The 18,124-nt window shown below is 37.8% G+C and overlaps 1 protein-coding gene across 42 annotated transcripts in view; it reads left to right on the top strand.

Annotated features, from left to right (window-relative positions):
* The window catches only part of ppp1r12a (protein phosphatase 1, regulatory subunit 12A), a 95,076-nt gene that overhangs the window by 31,702 nt on the left and 45,250 nt on the right, over nucleotides 1-18,124 (top strand). For all 42 annotated transcript variants that reach the window (NM_001003870.2, XM_087246546.1, XM_087246547.1 and 39 more), the window contains exons 2-3: nucleotides 7,589-7,719; nucleotides 12,604-12,722. In NM_001003870.2, coding sequence (NP_001003870.2) covers nucleotides 7,589-7,719; nucleotides 12,604-12,722 — 250 coding nt within the window. The remainder of the gene's footprint in view (nucleotides 1-7,588; nucleotides 7,720-12,603; nucleotides 12,723-18,124) is intronic.

Below are 18,124 nucleotides of genomic sequence, written 5' to 3'. Positions count from 1 at the left end.
AGCTCAGTTCCACACAACTATTAAGGACCACCAAGACACTTTTTTGATAAGGGGCACAGCTTTAATGCATAACTAAATACCTAGATAGTCTTTCTCTCTTTGTACAAGTTTTTCTGATGCGTTGGAGGATGGAGTCCTTTAAGAGGTCCTTTCTTGGTGTGTGTATCTTCGTAGCATACGCAAGGCGCAAACTTTAAACTGGGTTATTTTCACTTCTGGAGACCTATTTTGGAGACCTTTCTGCGGAGAATCAGGAGAGAAAATGGGTTTTAATTATGGGCCAAGTCACACCCATTTTAAATGGAGACTCACTTGTGTAAATGCAGCCTTAGTGTCAACTGCTTGTGATTGTAAACTTGCAACCTTGGCTGCAGTCTAGAATTAGGCGCCTTTATTCTAAAATAAAAGCGTTTGGTGAATAAAATAACTTTTGCCTTCTCTTCTTAGCCTTTACTGGGGTTTGGATAATTTGATCATTCTTTGAATGTGTTTTGTACACTGCCTCTAATGAAACTCTTGCTCAGCAGTGCATAAATTCTCATTTGGCTGCTGGCAAAGTTTTCACTTAACAGACTGCGGATTGAATTCTGCATCCATTGGTCTGAATTCTGCATGTATTTGTCTGTCTGCAAGCAGTGTAAAGTGCTACCTTCAGTACAGTAGTACTCATATCACTCATCGTGGAATCAGCTGTAAGAGAAAAAAATGGAGGCTTGGCTTATGCACGTCTGAAATCCTCTATTTTTAGCAGTGCGTCACAGAGCAGATCCTACACAGCATGGTGCTGACATTTTTGGTTACAAGGCTGATCAGCAGCTGTTTAAATGTATTTGTGGTGCTTTTGTGTATTGAAGTTCACCACTTGTTCCTTAAGAGCAGCTTAAGTGGTCCATTGTTGACATTTTAGACAGGAATCCTTTTGGATTCAATTGAACGTCACTCTTCTCACTAGTTCTGGAGATCTCTTGTTTACATTCAGCTACTCTGCTTTTGGCTGCAGAATTCAGCTTGTGACTAAAGGTGTTATTTTAAATCTTTTTTACTGTTTGTTAAGATGAGCCCTACTAATATTGCATCTTAAAGGTTATTCTCCACATCTACACAAAAACCATGTAAGTAACTTACAGTTAAGCAGTTGAGTACCATTTTTACATCTCTGAAGCCAATTTCTTAGACTGCTGGAGCACTTTTTAACTTAGCTTAGCATTAAACACTATATCAGATTAGACCAATAACTTCTCCTTACCAAAAAAAGGGGTTTGATAATTTTCCTGTAAGCTTGACTCCTCTGTAGTTGCATTGTGTACTAGTTACTTAGATAGGGACTATTTTTCAAGTGATCGTAATATCAAGGGTACAGCAACAAAGCCTCTTGATTAATACCCTTAAATGAGAGTATATTTTCTAGGAATACCAACAGTATTCTCCCAATCCTAGTACACAGTGGAACTACAAAAGAGTTAACCTTTAAATGGGAAAAGAACTTTTCTCTTTTTTTATGCTATGATTTATGCTAGGCTAAGCTAAAAGTGCTCCTGCCAGACCTGGAGATTGACTGAAGGTTAGGGTTGCTCGATTATGGGACAAATCATAATCTTGATTATTCAAAACGATTATCAGTTGAAGTCAAAACTATTCGTCCTCCTTTGAATTTATTTTTATATATAAATATTTCCCTAATGATATTTAACAGAGGGTTTTTTTACAGTATTTCCTATAATATTTTTTTTCTTCTGGAGAAAGGCTTATTTGTTTTATTTCAGCTAGAATAAAAGCAGGTTTGAATATTTTGAAACCTATTTTAATAGCTCAATATTATTAGCCCCTTTAAGCAATATATATGTTAGATTGTCAGCAGAAGAAACTACTGTTAAACAATGACTTGTCTATTTACCCTAATTAAGCCTTTGAATGTCACTTTAAGCTGAATACTAGTATCTTGAAAAACATCTAGTAAAACATAATGTACTGTCATCATAGCAAAGATAAAAGAAATCAGATATTATAAATGAGTTATTAAATCTGTTATGTTTAAACTGTGCTTTAAGCATCTTCACTGTATTTTTGATTTTATTATTGATTAATAATAAAAAAACAGTCGGCAGCAGCAAGAATACCGCACGCTGTCACTTTAAGAATAGTGCGGCTCTGATATGGTTTCTCTTTCACGTGTCTTTTGATTCACAACTTGTTTATTACACAAATGAGGGTTAATATGAATAATCACTAAACACTGCGCTCTGACACAAATGTGCATGTATTTGACCATTAAAGCGCTCACATTAAGATCGCGTTAGATGTGTGTGTGCTCTGCTGTCCGAGGCTAAGCGCAGCGCGCGCACAGACACGCACACACGCACTTCCTGTATGAAGATAAGCACGGTGCGCACACACACAACAGCAAGTGCTTTTTTGCGCTTTTAAAAATATGAATGATGCGCATCCCGTGCTGCAAAAGTTACATTACAGCACATGCTTTTAGTCATATTCACGTGGAACTTTGCTTTGCAGAGGCAAAGAGTTTTCACATGTGTACAACTGAAAGGGGGCGGTATGTGATGGAATAACAGTTTATCTCGATTAATGGTTTTTCATAATCGTTACAAGCCAAAATCGAAAATCGGATTTTCGATTAATTGCACAGCCCTACTGAAGGTATTCAAAATGTTTAAACTCAACTGTTTAAATCTAGGGCACTTGTAAAATGAACTTGTTTCAAAAAATTAAGTGTTACTTTAAAGGGCCTGTGTGTAAATTTTTGTGCTCTTAGGATTCTGTTTTTCTTTATTGCCAATGTTTGAACAACTGCAGGGCTTGAAATTGCCACTGTTTTGGTCGCATATGTGCCCGAAATTTAATCTGTGACCTCAAATTATATTTGGGAGCATTTGTGCAAGTGCATAAAATTGATGTTGTGCGACTAGTTTTTACAGCAAAATGTTTACCACATGCGCGGAATTAGGAGTCATTCACACAATAAGCATCTTTGTACCTAAAAACGCCAAATACAGCGCTCACGAATGGTTGACAAAACAAAAAAAGCCTGCAATGCCTGCCCCACCTTCAAGCTCTTCTTATTGGCCCACTGCGCTAGAACAGAACGCGAATGGATTGGTTAATATCAGCTGTCAATCACTCAATTCCGATGACAGGGAGCTACAGGTCCAGATACAAGAGAATGAAAACAACACTGGCAGATTTAGTTTTAGAAACTACCTACAGTTACAAATAATGGCACATCTGATTAGTTATCATGTAATGAAGTGGAAGTTTTCAGGTAACTGTTTGCCACTGAATCTACACATTAAGCACATAATTTTTTTTACAATATTAAATCCCTAATTTAATCGTCATGATGCTTTCAGTCATGCGACTGACACCGTGTTCACCATCACTGAAGAGCATGCATTCAATGAGATGAAACTAATATCGCAGCTCATGAAAAGACCGTTAATGCTATTAAGATGACGTATGCAAATAATAAGTTATATGTCATCTGTGCCATATCAGACACCACCCGTGAGAAAAGCACTGTTATTGTTTATTCAGTTCATCTCATTCACGTCAAGCGGTGTGTGCAGGGCAGCTGAGCGGCTGCAGATTTTTGTTTATTTGTTAGTTTTGAAAAGTGTTGATTACAAATACAATAAATCTTTTAATATAAAACATTTTAGTAAATGCTCATTTTTATGGGTGCGACAAAATTTTGTCTAGTACACCTAAATTTATGAAGTTAGGAGCACCGGTGCTACCAAGAAAAAAAGTTTATTTTCGAGCCTTGAACTTGCAATGGAAATTAAAAAAAAATATTCCTCTTCTTCTTAGGAAAACCTATAGGCAGATTTACTAGTGTCGGATTAATTGTGGCTTCTCTTTTAAAAAAACAAACAAACAAGATTTGTTCAGATCGAATCCACACCATACCTTTTTAAACTCACATATATCTGATTTACCTCCATATTTATCACTAGTTAATGCTTCTCTCCAGCTTTGTCACATAGGTTTAAATGGAGATTTGGCGATTTGTTTGCTCTTAAGTCCATACATGTCTGCGGCCTCTGTATGTGCCTGTCTGCGGCCTTCAGTTGATGTGGGATTTGGATGCAATCCTTGCTATTATTACCAACATTATTCAGATTAGCTCCCAGATGTCTGCTGAATGTACAGCCGAACCACCAAATAAAAAACAGACCTCATATGTCTGTCTGGATCAGTTAGACACCCACATACCCAATCTGTCTTCTTTACACACCAATGACGTTCTTGCATTACTCAGTACATGTTCTTAAAGGAATTTACAGTGCTTTTTTTTTTTCTCTCTACACTCCAACATGGCGCTCAGAAGCACTTTAGAGAATTAGTTTGGAGTCCTTCATTTCATTAGAAAGCGTTTTTCCTTGTCTTGGAGCTCAAAGTCCGGCTCTGCATTCCCTGATGTGGTCACAGCCTCTCACACCTGTCAGGCCTGAACAATTACAGCCATTAAGGGATTGCCATTGTTGGGCTGTGGGAACTGCTGGGCTAGGCTTTTAATAAACAGTGTGTTTTGAGGCCAGAGGGAATGCTTGCTTACCTTAAGGGGACACGTGTTATCCTGAGGCAGAAAGAATGACATCAAACATTTGGGTGCTACTGAAAAACCTGCAGATTAACTTTTGCTTTGTGTTACTTTACCAAGTTAATTAGCCTGAATGATGATTGAATTACAATGATGTAATCTTTTTTTGTGTGTTGTTTTCGTAACCGCTGGTTGCTTTTTAATTATCAGTTAAAAAGGCTGGGAACATTTTGAACATTTTGTCTTCAATTGTTCAGAGTCGTTCTTGACCACAACAATCATATGACTCCTAATGAGCTGGTTGGATTTAATGAGTCATTTCTAAAGACTTGCATGTTAGCGTTGAGTGGATTGAATTAGGCTTAATTGGATAGGCTTGTTTACTGAACCACATTATCAGTGTCAGTCAACAGAAAAAAAGCTGCAGTTTTATTGAGTAAGTTTTGGAAGTGTGATTTATTGGCTGGATAATTGTCAGTTAAAAGTTTGGCACCGTTTCAACCAGGTTTTATTATGCATTCCAATGTGTTTATTTTGACCAGTTGAGTTTCATTCAGAACTTTCTCTCATTGTTTGTCATGTTCTAAAGTAGGGATGCGCAATATTTAAAACAATTTAGCATTGCAAGGTAACAGATGCCAGCTAGTGAAGTGCTATGCAGCTAAACCTCAATCCTCTGACCTCTAAAGGTGCTCTAATGACATACGTTAGAGGCCATGGTCTTTAGCCTCCTAGTTTAATCAAACTACTCCCATACAAAGATTCGCTAGTTCGATCCTAGCTCCAAAAAGGATGTGTGCAATAGGACCGGTGGGGTACTCGTGGGGGCTGTGGGGTGGGAGTGAGGTTTAGGTGGGTTAATGTAACTGATGCCTGCTAGCGAAGTGATATAAAGGTAAATCTCACACCTCTGACCTCTAAAGGTGCTCTAGCAACTTACACAATAGGCCATGATATTTAAACACCTTGTTTAAGCAGACTGCTCCAATACAAAGAATCGCCAGTTCAATCCCAGCTCAGAACGGAGTGAGTGCAATAGGTCTGGTGGGTTACACGTGGAGGCTCGTCAGGGATGGGAGTGAGGTTTATGGGGGTGAGTGTTAACGGATGCCTGTTAGCGAGGTGCTATTCAGGTAAACCTCACCCCTCTAACCTCTAAAGGTGCTCTAGCGACAGAGACTAAAGACCGTGGTCTTTAGCCTCCATGTTAAAGCAACCGACTCCCATACAACGAATTGCTGGTTCGATCCTGGTTCAAAACGGGATGGGTGCAATAGGACCAGTGGGTTACAGATAAACAGTTTGTTAGAGATACAATTGAGCAAATATTTATGTGACCCTCTGTGAAGTCTATCTGTATTCAGGTACAGATATTGAATAGTTAAATGTAGAATATCACTGTGTAGTCTTCATTGTAGAACTCATTTCAGTAAAATCAATCTTTATTAAAGCTTCCTGAAATGTGTTAAACTTGAAATGTTTATTCACAGGCCTTAAAGATCTACAACTGATAAACTTGCACTCCATTGTGGATAAACACTGCAGTGGCTTCACAAACCACATGCGTTCTCAACTAAAGAGCTGATCAATTGTAAGACTAGATGCGCACATTGCGATATTGATGGCAAAATGATAAATGATAGTGTTAGGAGAAGACAAAAATGTTAAAGATCTTTCTTGTGTTTTAGCACAACACTAAGTATGAATATCTTGTTTTGTGTTTGGAACCAATCGCACCCGTTGCGCTTCCTCTAGGCACAGTTGCTTTGCGCAAGTAAACGTAAGCTTGCGCGAACACAGTTATTTTTGTCAGTCGTGCTGCTTCTAATTCTAATTGTTATATCACATTTACACGAATATTGTTAATGTAAAGCCCTCAAAAAAAAAAACCAAAAAAAAAAAAAAAATTATATATATATATATATATATATATATATATATATATATATATATATATATATATAATCATTTGTTTAAAATTGATCACACATTTGGCTAATTTAAAGTTAGTTTGGAATGAAATATGCAACGATCAATGACACTTTAGTTTGCTTGTGAGAATTGACAGAAAAAGACTATGCTTTATGTACTGAAAAGGTAAAAATAAGGACTTCAGACCAGTAAAAGTAGTTCAAACAGCCTGTGAGCATCTGTTTGGACAGTCCTGGTTTCCTCTACCACTAGTTTGACAAGGCCCTGATAAGAGTAAAGAGGCCCACACATTTCTACCGCGGTACTGTAAACAGCCCAAATTTGGGCAAGGATTTTACCCAGATAGTCATGTGCCCCGAACGTGAGGATGGTTTGTGTGTTTCCCCTCTTAGTCTATGGTATTGTCATGGCAACCAGCCATATGACCAGGAGATTTCATGGGCAGCCGTTCAAGAGGGGCGTACCCAGAGAACTGAGCCTGGATGATGTTCAAGGTTGTCCGTTTAGACTGAGGTGTTTGGCATTGAAAGTTTCTCTCAAAAGATAAGGTCACGATTGTTGATTTCCCCCAACAAAAAAAGCAATTTCTTGATTCATTGAAATGCATTTAAAACAAAATATGGCTTTTTAAACTTTTTATATGAATTTACTTGCACTTTGAATCAGTTTGCTGAATACAATCTGTTTAAAATAATTAAATAAGAACTGTTCTAACCTCAAACATTGGCAGGGCACACATGTATTGTCATAGCAGTGACATCGCTAGTCTCTATCAGGCTCTTTTGTTTCATCGAGTGGCAACATGCTTTAATTACAGACCTCCAAATCTCCCTTAAGGGATTTTGGTTACCTGATGATATAATGTGTCTTTGTTTGGAGGAATAGGTTCCCACTGAAGATTAATGTTTGGCCCTGAAGCTCACTTTTGGGTTTATGAAACTGTGTTTGGCTAAGACTCTTAATCCAAACATTAGGTAACCAAAATGCTACGTGCCGCTTTAATACCATTTTAAAATATGTTTAAAGTTTGATAATTAAAGATGCTGGATGGTTACTCGTGTTTAGATGTTAATTCTTGCTTTTCCTCTCTTTTTTCAGGCCTGCATAGATGATAATGTGGACATGGTGACCTTCTTGGTGGAGCATGGAGCCTGCATTAACCAGCCTGATAATGAAGGCTGGATCCCCCTTCACGCCGCTGCCTCCTGTGGATACCTCGACATCGCTGAGTAAGTCACAAAAAATGTTTGTGTCTAGACCTAATCGTAACTTGATAAACTAGATATATGCATATGATATGGCCTTATGATTTCCCCAATGCTCAAAGCACAGATGGGAATGCTGAAAAAAGACTTAAAAACAGAATTTATATAAAACACAAATTGTGACAGAATTTGACAAATCTTTGCTTTAAGTAATTTTCAAAACCCATTTCAAGTCAATTACAAATGGCTGTACCTTGCCATGGTTTCATTAACTGACAAATAAAATGACAGAAATGAATTATCCCTGGTTTTGCGTGATGACGTTATGTTATTAAGGTGTTGCTGTTAAAAGTTATAGTTAAAATGATCATGTCGAAGAGACCATCTGAAACCTGAAAGAAAATCCATCTCTACATGCTAAATTTTTCTTTGTGTTTCTCAAATGCACTTATGCTGCATTCACACCAGATGTGGATGAAGCGTTAAGCGTGAGTGATTTGCTTGTTAAGTCAATGCAAAGATGTGAATAAACATCTTGCGGCGCGCTTAGTGCAAATGAGGCCGCTTGAATGACACGATTCATATGGATGAATCGGTGCAAGTTGAGCATTTTGCGCGTGCCAATCGAGTTGGAAAATGTAAAGTTCAGCGGACATTCATGCCGCGTTAACCAATCATGAGCTTGCTATTGTAGGGGAGTGATTATGACGTAGTGCCTGTTGTTGGTTTGCCGAGGGGAAATCTTGCCGACACCGGACAACAGTTCATCAAACTGGGCTTGGCTCAGTCTGAAGCACCGCTGAAAGCCTACATCATCCAGGTATAGTTTCCGAAGGAGTTGATGAACTCAGAGCTGGGTGCATCTCTGAAAGAGTCCAGTGGACTCAGACATGGCGCCGAATAAAACTACGATGTTTTTCAGCCTTCATAAAGCTCATAAACACAGCTATTCTCAATAAAATTCATGTTAGCCATTTAGCAACAAAGCTCGAGTCAGCGGGCAGACAGAAGCCCTGCCCATAACGCAAATCTATGACTATTGTGAAGTGATTTTGACACAGAGTTCCGCTTCTGGTGTGAACACAGCACTACTTTGCATCTTTGAGCATCACATGGAAAATGTCGGTTGCGGGTGATGATATGACTTACCATTCAGACCACTGCATTTTATAGATGGATGGATGGATGGATAGATAGATTACATAGCACTCTTTCTGTCTGTCTACTTTTTCAAGTAAAGGTTTTAATTAATACTTGTTTCAGACTTGGACGTTCAATGTTAAAATAGACTCGGGTGATTAAAATGATAAATTTTTTCCTCCGAATTCAATGCAGTTTTGTAAACAACATTTAATGGCAAACTACATCATAAGCTGTATAAAAAGGTGCCAAAGATTTATTGTATCACCTAATTAATAAATAGACAAATCAAAAAAGCTAGTCATACTGCAAGCCAGAGTGCACTTGTCAATAGTAAGAGACTTGCGTTTTGTGAGGTTTTCAGCACATCCATACGATGACATTTTGACCATGTTTGTATGTGCTGTTTCTCCTTTCCCTCACAGTTGATCCATTGATAGGGTGCTTTGCCAACTATGTGTAACCTGGTTAAAAGGCCAGCCCAAACTCAAAGCCCCAAGTGACCTCTGTTCTCACACTACGCCACTGTGATGGATTAGCATCTAGCGTGGGCTGAAATCAGTTGCAGCTCCTTTAATTTGACACTCACAATGACATTTGACGCCATTCCTCCTTTACTAAGAATTGATGAACACATCCTCTTCTATGAATTGATGATGTATTAGACTGTTAAAAACTTTGTTTCATATACTGTTCTCTACCAACAAACCATGGGCCCTTCGAAGGCAGCAAATACTGAATAACGATACACAAATAATGCTACACTGATAGCAATAAGAAAAATAGCAGATAGAAATTTAGAGAATTTATTCTGCTTTGATGTTAGCATATTGCTAAGTTAACATCACAATGTTATAATAGGCACCAAATAAATGCTTTTTTTTCAGCTCTAAGTTAACTTCAAAACAATCTTAAATCAGCATGACACCCACTTTGCGTTTCGACATGCGTTTTTGATCGTAACATGAGTTGTAATATCCTGTCAGTTATGATAATTGTTGTCATGGACATTTGATTGGTGTGCAGTCTTAGTTTTTTGTTGTTAGTGTCAATCTTTTATATGAAGTGGGTGTTTTTAAAAGGGAATGTCATGCCTGAGTTATACTGAAGGCTGGTGAGCTGTATAGGGAGCACAGCACTCTAGAGAAAATATCAGCTGACTTTTAAATAGGGCAAACAGTAAATCAGAACAAGCTTGCTTTTGTCCTGAATATTACCAGTACTCTGACCTGTTTTGTGTCTGTTGATAGGACTAATATTTCTAGAGCCAGAAATAGGAATTGGTAGTGGTCTGTATACAAAATTATCTTAATAAAACCATAATAAAGCCTAATGACTCAAATATTGTAATTAATTACAAAGAGACTATGTAAATTAAGATTTTTCAGGGTTTCTTTTAAACAAATTTGATAGGAAGGCTTATGCATTTTATGCAAGAGACAAATTATAAAGATAATTAGAGATAAATGCAAGAGATAAATTATAAAGATGTTTCATATTTAATACCTTAATTTATCAAATAATTTTAAGAAGTATGTGTTACCTGACCATTATTTGTCTTTACATATAATGATATATATATATTTTTTTTTTCCTGAAAATTAACACGATTAACACGATAATATATTTCTGAGAATTGGCCTTCCCTATTTGGCAGCTGAACTAAACAGCTACTTTTTGAAATGAAAGCAGTCAAATAGAAAGCAAGCCACTTCCTTTGTTTCATTGTTAAGCTACATCACAATGCTAAAATACTCAATTGAAAGTGTCATTTATCATGTAAAAGTTACAAATAAGAGAGAATGGTTTGAATAGTCTTCCAACAAGCTTGCTTTCTGCTTTAATTTATAACATTAATACCCTAGAATGTGTCTGATTATGTTTTAGTTAAAAAATATCTGCAGACAAGCTGCTGTTTGTAATCACTTAGATCTTGTACTTTCAACAAATTTTGCTGTGGTGTTTGACTTATACTAAGTATTGAGCTGCTTTAAATGTGTAAGAAGACCCACTCTGTAGTAAGCGCAGGTCCGTGCGGTCTTGTTCTCTAGTGCTGCGGTCTTGAATCTGCCATCTGAGCAGTGTGGGGTTACTGAGGGCACTGTGTTGAGCACATCAAGGTCAATGCTGAAAAGGTCTTTCAGACAAGTGGTAGCCTCTCCTTCATAACTCTCTCAAGTCTTTCTATGTGCTTAGTGGCGTGAATCCACTCTGTTAACCAGTAACTAAAGTGGAAGACCCCTTCCCTTCACTGAATTGTAATTTAGATCATCACTTGAATTCTTAAGGGCATTTTCACCTGGTCACTTCTTGCAATTTTTCTGACTGTGAAGTGTAGGTGTACATTCCCTCCAAAACGCATTGGAATGGACAGGTCTAAATGCATCTGATTGTTGAAACCGCACACATAAATTACTTTGTAAAAATAAATTAATACTAAAGCAAGTTTTATGATTGATGACATTAGTCATGTATAAAAACAACAAGCAACAAAATCCAAAGTTGACCTTTTGGGATGTTTATTTATATGCTGAGTAAGATGTATAGATTACGTTTGTATAAAAATAATAATTTTAAAAGGGCCAGATACACTGCATTTTAGGTTGACATAACCTAGATAAATGTGTATACATTACCTGACAAAAGTCTTGTCGCCTATCCAAGTTTTAGGAACAATAAATAGTAACTTGACAGTTGATCATTGATCATTTGCTATCAGAAATGGTTGATATGAAAGGCAAAGGCCTCTAGATTACGCTTATTTTTACCAAAATAAAATATAATCATGTCTTGGTTTTTAATTATTTAATTAGGACAGTAAGGTCTGAATTTGCAAAAAGAATTAATATTGTGTATAACTCGATTGAGCTTGGACTACTGCTTCCATACATTTCTGCAATGACTCGAATAACGTATTCATAAAGTCAACTGGAATGGCAAGAAAGGATTCTTGCAGGACTCCCAAATTTCATCAAGATCTTTTGGATTTATCTTTAATGCCTCTTCCTTTATCTTACCCCAAACATGCTCTATAATGATCATACCTGGTGACTGGGCTGGGCAATCCTGGAGCACCTTGACCTTCTCTGCTTTCAAGAACTTTGTTGTGGAGGCTGAAGAATGAGAAGCGCTATCCTGCTGAAGAATTTGCCCTCTGCTGTAGTATGTAATCGACAGCACAAATGTCTTGATGCCTCAGGCTGTTGATGTTGCCATCCACTCTGCAGATCTCTCGCACACCCCCAAACTGAATGTAACCCCAAACCATGATTTTTCCCTCCCCAAACTTGACTGATTTCTATGAGAATCTTGGGTCCATGCGAGTTAGATGCAGTATTTGTGGTGATTGGGATGTAGTTCAACAGATTATTCATCGGAAAAATCTACCTTCTGCCACTTTTTCAACTGATCAACTAGAAGTCAAATTATTATTTGATGCTTTTACTACTGGATTGTCGACAAGACTTTTGTCAGGAAGTGCTTGACAACATGGGAGTTGAAGATTGGAATGTTTGTTTAGCAGAAATGCATTAATGTGGCCAAATGTAAAAACTCCTTCCACAAATCATTTAGCTAGCTGTCTGATCTCATAAAACACATCACATGACCAGGTGTAAACAACCTTTTAGGGTCACTTAAAAAAACACCCCTTTTTTTATTAATTCAACTTTTTATTTTATTTATTTTTTTCAATATAGCAGCAGATGTCTGAATGATTGTGCTAATCACACCTATTGTTATTTTAAACATCTTGCCATGTCTTCGCAGGTATCTTATCTCTCAAGGTGCGAGCGTTGGTGTAGTAAACAGCGAAGGAGAAACGCCATTAGATATCGCAGAAGAGGAGGCCATGGAGGAGCTTCTGCAAAACGAGATCAACCGGCAAGGTACTGCTTTGACACACATTTTACAGCCACTCCAAACATCATCTTTCCTGACAATGACTTGCTGTACGGCTTACTGCCAGGTGTAAGGCTCAGCGTTAGGTCCACGTCATCTTTTAGTTGAGATCATTGCTTTCTGAAGATTTTGAGTCAGACTTCTTCAAATGAATTGCCTTGCACGGATGGCTTGAGGTGATTTGTACATCATGCTAAACTTTCCCAGCTGCCGTGCGCTCGAGTCGCGGCTGCAAGTCTTGGCTGGACTCCAGCGGGTGCACTGACTCAGAATTAATATTAGAGCCGCGCTCAAGCAGAAACACATCACACAGCACCCTTTCTCCTGGTCCACTCTTAGCTTGTCTTTTGACCCGGCCGGGTACTTGATGTCCGAGGTATATCATGCGTGTGCAGAGTCATAAAGGATTTAGGGAGTTCAGTGCGGCAGGCTATAGTGAGGTGCATTACATAATAGAGAAACATGATCCATTTAACCCCACACCCATTGTAATGATCCCAAACTAGGTGGAATGGTTTTTCTATTTTTGGCCTTTGCCATTCTTAATGATGAAACGGAACCTGTTGCTACTGTGAAGTCCTGTTCAGACATGTGCTTTCTGCCTGAGGTGCTGTGAGGCTTCTTGCTTGCTATGATGTATCAGTGGCAGATAATACAGATACTCCACTGGCTCAGGGGGTGCATTGAGTGCAGCTAGTGATGGAGGTGTAGCATTATCACTCTTTTCTGTGGAAATCTGTGAACGGGATTTAGCCACACAGTTGAGCAAGTCTTGAAGTTGGTACAACTGGCTTTGAGAGTGAAATAGAAGGGGTACATCAAAGGGTTGTAGAGAGAGTTTATAGAAAGTGGGAGACCTGAAAAATGCCTCGAGTTGGGATTTAATGAATGAATGATCCACAAGGCTACTGGCTCTGACAAATAAGTAGGGGTGTAACGATCCATTGTAATATCGACATATCACAAAATAAAAAATGTGACACTGCTTATTGCAGATGTTAAAGGTCACATGAAATGAAACAGTTTTTAGATGTTTGTATCAGGTAGTTTTTCAGCTTGTATTGGTAGTTTTTAGGATATCTGTAAGCAAGATTCACGTATAGAAGATATAAAATCGTTATAAACGTGCAGCTTGCAGTTTGTCACTTCCACCTAAATGGATCAACGGTTTTATTTAGGTCATCTCATACTTTAGTTTCTTATCAAATTATGACAGTCAAATGCTCTGTAGTATCTGACATACCCCACCCCCCTTCAAGATGCTTTTCATTTTATGAGTTTGAGCTCAACTACTCTCGCTGGTAGAGCGGTGATAAAACAAAACTCCAAAATGCTGTTTTTTTAAAAGGGGAGAAGGTTTATATGTCTTACTTTTCTTCATGTTTCGGTTGACATTACGGCAAACATTGAATAAAAATGCACATTTCAAATTACTTCATGTGACCTTTAATGATATAATTTCTCGATATTGAGCTTGTTTTATTCAAGAGTAAGCTTATTCTATTTAGAAAGTATCATTTAGGGAATTCCCAAAAATTTGCGCACAATTTAGCAAAAAAAAAAAAGTAATAGTAATTTTTATATATATATATATGTGTGTGTGTGTGTGTGTGTGTGTGTGTGTGTGTGTGTGTGTGTGTGTGTGTGTGTGTGTGTGTGTGTGTGTGTGTGTGTGTGTGTGTGTGTGTGTGTGTGTGTGTGTGTGTGTGTGTAAAAAAGGTTAAAAATAATATGTATTTACTAGCTTAGGTAGCATACTTATGTTACTTATTACTTTCATTGCAGTTAATGCACTTTAAAAAGATACCGTCACTTAGCCAGATTGCTTGTGTTTCCGCTTATACAAGAAAACATCTTGTTGCGTTTGTTGCAATGGACATTGTCGCTGTCCACTCAGGAAGTACAACCCATTTGATTCACTCCTCAAGCTTTCAAGCTGAGCCAAGAACTGTAATGGCTTTTATACTAGACGGCTCGCCAGAAACACAAGCATTTCTCATGTGAGATTGCCAACTGCGCAGGCGAATATCAAATATTGTAAATTAGAAAAGGTTGGTCAGTTAAATTATGCTAACATAAGTAATGTTTATTTAGCAATAATTATCTAGGACTGATAGCAGAACCATTAACATCAGAGCTTATCGATACTTCATTCTTTTATAATGTAGCACCGATATCGATAAAGCACAGAGTTTCGGTACCCATCCCTAGGCACTGCACAGGCTGTTTCATATTAGATTTAACCAATCAGATTTTTCTAATTTATATCTATTTCAGATTCTGCCAAGATTTTTATAATTTCTTTTATTTTGACTTGGTATTGGAATTAAGCAATTTGGATTCATAATGGCTGATACTTTTTCTGAGAAGAATCTGACTTTTTCCTCAAGTGCAGGAATTGCAAGAACAGTCTATTGTAGCTGTCATTACAGCCTCATCTTTGTATGCAGCATAAAAGATGATTATCAGAGAGCAAAAACCAAGCTTGTGGCTGTCCTCTGTCGTTCATAACAGCTCGACATGTGGCGTGAATTTGTTGATAATTGCAATGCCCTTTTATTTGTTAGCATGTCACACTCTTTAAGAGCATGTTATATAACAGTCGCAATTCAGCCCACACTCTTGGGCATCTAACGTGGCTCAGCCAATGGCAGCTGTCAGCTTTCATTTGAGGGTTGAAGGACACTCTTCAGCTTCGGAGAAGGGGTGCCAGCGTGTGTGATAGACCCCTGCAGATGTTCGCCACACAGTTATGCTTTTGCTGTCTTCAGTAATCATGTGGCTGTATTGTTTGAGCATCTGAAATAAATGCTTTTGATCAAACATTGAAAAGGAGCCCAGGTTTTACTACATGTATCGTAATGTAAGACACAGCTCAGAGATGGCATTATGTAATGTTGAGTGTTGTATAATACCTTCAGTCCTCTTGGTAATGTGATTATCTTTTTTTTCCCCACTCCCCGTCTCCTTTTGAGAGAGACCCCAGTCATGAGGTTAAACTTAAGCAGTGACCACCACCCACTCAGCAGGTTCATCTCTCTAAACTATTAGCCGTTGCTCATTGCCACAGGAATCAGGTGACCAGGCTGCCTCTCCATGCTGAAGCAACAGTCTTTTTCAGCTCTTGCTGCTTAATAAATCAAATGTCACAGTTCATCATGGACAGTGATGTAATCTGCCTGACAAAAGCAGATTTTTAGATGAAGAAGATTAATACACATTATATAAAAGAACTCAATAGGCCCCATTAGGCTAAAGTCCTTTTCTTAAATGTTCCTTTCAAGCCACCGAATTCTGCCCGAGCTCCTGGGAGTGTCGTTTTCTTGAATTAGTACATATGTGTATTCATACATCATAGATTCCACCTAGAATTAACATGCATTGTCAGTGATCGGATCATAGGTTGCCAGCCAAAACAAAAGATCTGTGATTGGCCAGCTTGGTATTGATGACAAGTGTGGGTGGGGCCAAAAGCCAAGGGATTAACCAGTCTCAAGTACGACAGAGGAGCTCTGGATTGATGCTTCTGTTTTGTGTTTAAATAATGCATCTTAGGGCCGGGACACCAAGCCAACAGTCAGCCGTTGGGCTTCGTCTGTTTGTCGGTCTGGCTAGTTGGTTTGGTGTGTTCTCGTTGAAGTAATGATAGAGCTTGTTGGTCCGATTTAGCATTTTTAATTGCCATCAGCTGAAGAGAGCTCTCTGACTGGTTAATCAGCAACAAATCAGAGCGTGAGTGTGACGGAGTGAAATTACATAGTAAACATTTCAAGCCCATTCAAGGATCACAATGACTACGTTTACATAGAGATCAGTAATCAAATTATTTGCCTTAATCTGAATAAGACAATAAAATAAAATAATTAAGGTTTTTACATGCTTTTTGAATCCCTGAATTTTTTTCCTTTTATGATCCTGTTTTACATGTTATAGCACATAATTCGACTACCGTCATTGCGTCACCACACTTTCCACATTTCCTCTGGAGTTTCATGTAATTTCGAGTGTTTCATTTTTTTAATTTGTCGACTTAAACTGCAGTTTGGCTCTTTCATTTAGGAACATTTCATACATGCCCCTCGTGACAAGCAAGATATTGGATGCGATTATAAACTGCTGTAAGAGTTTGTTGATTTAATGGAATTTGATGCCACACGCCATATGGGGAAAAAACCCCTCTGCTTTTCACTATGTGTCTGTGGTCATTCACTGACTTGATAGGTGCAGAGAATGGTGTCAAAGCCGTTTGTGTATAGACTGTCCTGTCTATAAAAATGTGGCGAAAATCCTACATGCGGTAAAAGTTTAATTGCGGTGTTTACATGTCTGTACTGCACTTCAATAATGTGAAATTATTGATGTCAAATTGCCATCCTCCACATGTCTTAATCTGATTTCTGTTTAGTTTGATTATGACTTTAGTCGGATTAAGCCATTCGGATTAAGTAATCGATGTTTACATGGTAAACTCTTAATCAGAGTGCTGTCTTAATCGTATTAAAATTGGATTATTGGTGTCCATGTAAACATACTCAATGAGGCCATTTGTAATTTCTCTAATATTTGCAAATGATATGGATTATTGGACTATGACATATTTGTACAATCAAATTCCTCTGTGGAGAGTGACAATTACTGTGATATTGGTGCTAAATGCTGCTTTGTTTAAGCTTTGCATATCAGAAGTTTGGTTTCCTTATTGCAAAATGAGAAAACAGACTACTTGCTGCCACAGAAAGTCACAACTAGTTGCACAGGCACAGAATATGGCTCTCACTTTATGATGACTTTTGTCTGTTTGGTGCGTTCACTTGAAGCTTTTTGATCCAGAAGCGAACCAACCCGAGGCGACATCACAGTAGGTGCCGGGCATCGCTATGCTGTGTCCCAGCCCTTAGTAAAATGTTTAAATTGAGCCATGCATTCAAACATTACTTCTTTACCAAGAAGGCAGTTTCACAGCAAACTGTTAATAATTCAAAGCAGTGTTCAGTTTGACAGGGAACTTTAATGTCATTTTTAGTCTTTTGACTAACATAATTTATATTAATGTAGTCTTAATCAACTAAATTTTATAAGATTTTAGTCAATTAAACCTATTTGAGTAAATTTAGTCTGCTAAAATCTAATTTTACCTAGAGAACATACTTATGAATGACATCAAGGTTTGAACAATACAGTGACCAGAAATAGTTCATCTTAATCTTTTTTATTTATGTAGGACTTTTACAATGTAAATTCGATGTCTGTTAAAGCAGCTTAACATTGAAATTCTAGTAAATTAAAACAGAGTTAAAGTTCAGTTTAATTCAGTTCAGTGGGGTTAATTTCCACTGCTGAAAGTCCAAACATTGAAAAGCAAATCCGTCGGTGTGCAGCTCCACAAGTC

The sequence above is a fragment of the Danio rerio genome, chromosome 4, assembly GCF_052040795.2.
Source record: "Danio rerio strain M-AB ecotype USA chromosome 4, GRCz13ab, whole genome shotgun sequence".
Lineage (NCBI taxonomy): Eukaryota > Metazoa > Chordata > Actinopteri > Cypriniformes > Danionidae > Danio > Danio rerio.
Note: the sequence above shows the minus strand (reverse complement) of the source record. Positions and strands in the feature narration are given on the sequence as shown.